The sequence below is a fragment of the Oncorhynchus masou genome, unplaced genomic scaffold (genome assembly GCF_036934945.1).
Source record: "Oncorhynchus masou masou isolate Uvic2021 unplaced genomic scaffold, UVic_Omas_1.1 unplaced_scaffold_14454, whole genome shotgun sequence".
Taxonomy (NCBI): domain Eukaryota; kingdom Metazoa; phylum Chordata; class Actinopteri; order Salmoniformes; family Salmonidae; genus Oncorhynchus; species Oncorhynchus masou.
This window is the reverse complement of record NW_027004427.1, coordinates 1-1,527: the sequence shown is the minus strand read 5'-3', so window position 1 is coordinate 1,527 and position 1,527 is coordinate 1. Positions and strand designations below refer to the sequence as shown.

General features: G+C 43.5%; 1 protein-coding gene across 1 annotated transcript; it reads left to right on the top strand.

Moving 5' to 3' along the window:
* Positions 1-233: 233 nt before the first annotated feature.
* LOC135530870 (muscarinic acetylcholine receptor M3-like) lies at positions 234-1,421 on the top strand. The gene is made up of 3 exons (XM_064959039.1): positions 234-430; positions 721-871; positions 1,176-1,421. Exons 1-3 carry the CDS (start codon positions 264-266, stop codon positions 1,281-1,283), a joined length of 426 nt encoding a protein of 141 aa, XP_064815111.1. The 5' UTR covers positions 234-263; the 3' UTR covers positions 1,284-1,421.
* The last annotated feature ends 106 nt before the right edge of the window (positions 1,422-1,527 follow it).

Sequence of the window (1,527 nt, the reverse complement as noted above, 5' to 3'; positions counted from 1 at the left end):
TTCAAAGGCACTTAAATCAATTGTCTCAATGCTTAAAAATCCTTCTTTAACCTGTCTCCTCCTCTTCATCTACACTGATTGAGGTGGATTTAATATGCGACATCAATAAGGGAACATCTTTCACCCGAATTCACCTGGTCAGTCTATGCCATATGGAAAGAGCAGGTGGTCTTTAATGTTTTGTACACTCAAGAGTATATATAAAACAAATGGTCTTTTCTCTCCCAGGTGTCTCCAGAATATGCCCTCAGGACGGCAGCGCTATGACCTTGAACCTGAACTCGTCCAGCTCTTCCCCCTCTGTAGACCCCAGTATGTACCTGAACAACAGCTCCCCAGGGTTGAGGGTCTACGCCGACAACGCCATCCTGGGCCTGGGCCTTGTGCTGGACAACGACTCCATTACCAGGGACCTCACCAACCTGACCAGGTATAGGTTAGAGGGTTAGAAACCGAATCCCAGAGTTAACTCTCTGAAGGAAATTTGCAGGGAGTGAGCCGGATTCATTACGATACGGTATTCATTACCCTAGATACTGTATCCTGCCTGTTGTGCCCTTGAGCAAGGGACTTAACCTCTAAACTGCTCTTGGGGTGTTGCACTGTGGCTGAGCCATTCCTACAACCTCTCCGTCTGTTTGTTTGGATGAGGGTTTTGATGAAGGAAATACATTTCAGTTTCAGTGTTACAATGTAATCATCTTGTTCTTCTTCGACCAGCCTGTCCAACGCCTCCCTCCTTGACCCCACGGTGACCTATGACCCTCTGGGAGGTCACACCATCTGGCAGGTCATCCTGATCGTGTTCCTCACCGGGTCTCTGTCTCTGGTCACCGTCGTAGGAAACATCCTGGTGCTCATCTCCTTCAAGGTAGATTGTAGGCCGAGACGTTACATTGTGTTATGACTTTCTGTAACTGTTTAAGAAGGCTTGTCCGAGCCAGGCTCACGCCCTGAAGCCATTCTATCTCCTGTCTCTGTAGCGCGAGGGAGCTTGATGGCACGTGTATCGCAGGCCGTAATTATTGCAAGCGGGCGTGTCCGTGCCTCAAATCTCTTACTGAAATGGTCCACACCATTGTTTTTTTTAACAGCGTTCGACATCATACGTCTTGTTAATTGATGTTTTACTGTGGAGTGACACTTTAATGAAACGTTTCTCTTCTCTCTTCCAGGTGAACAAGCAGCTGAAGACGGTGAATAACTACTATCTCCTCAGTCTGGCCTTTGCTGACCTCATCATCGGTATTTTAACTGTACTTACTGTTTTCATACGTGCATAGATGATGTAATGTATCTCAGCTGATACTGATAATATATTGTACTATGATTTCCTACAGTGTCTCACAAATGTGTAATATGTATTAGTCAATTACTGTAATATCTAATGTGTAATATGTATTAGTCAATTACTGTAATATCTAATGTGTAATATGTATTAGTCAATTACTGTAATATCTAATGTGTAATATGTATTAGTCAATTACTGTAATATCAAATGTGTAATATGTATTAGTCAATTACTGT

Coding starts and splice junctions, on each gene's coding strand:
- LOC135530870 (XM_064959039.1), top strand. CDS start 264: ATGACCTTGAACCTGAACTCGTCCAGCTCTTCCCCCTCTGTAGACCCC. Junction 431..720: donor GACCTCACCAACCTGACCAG/GTATAGGTTAGA, acceptor TTCTTCGACCAG/CCTGTCCAACGCCTCCCTCC. Junction 872..1,175: donor TGGTGCTCATCTCCTTCAAG/GTAGATTGTAGG, acceptor TCTCTCTTCCAG/GTGAACAAGCAGCTGAAGAC.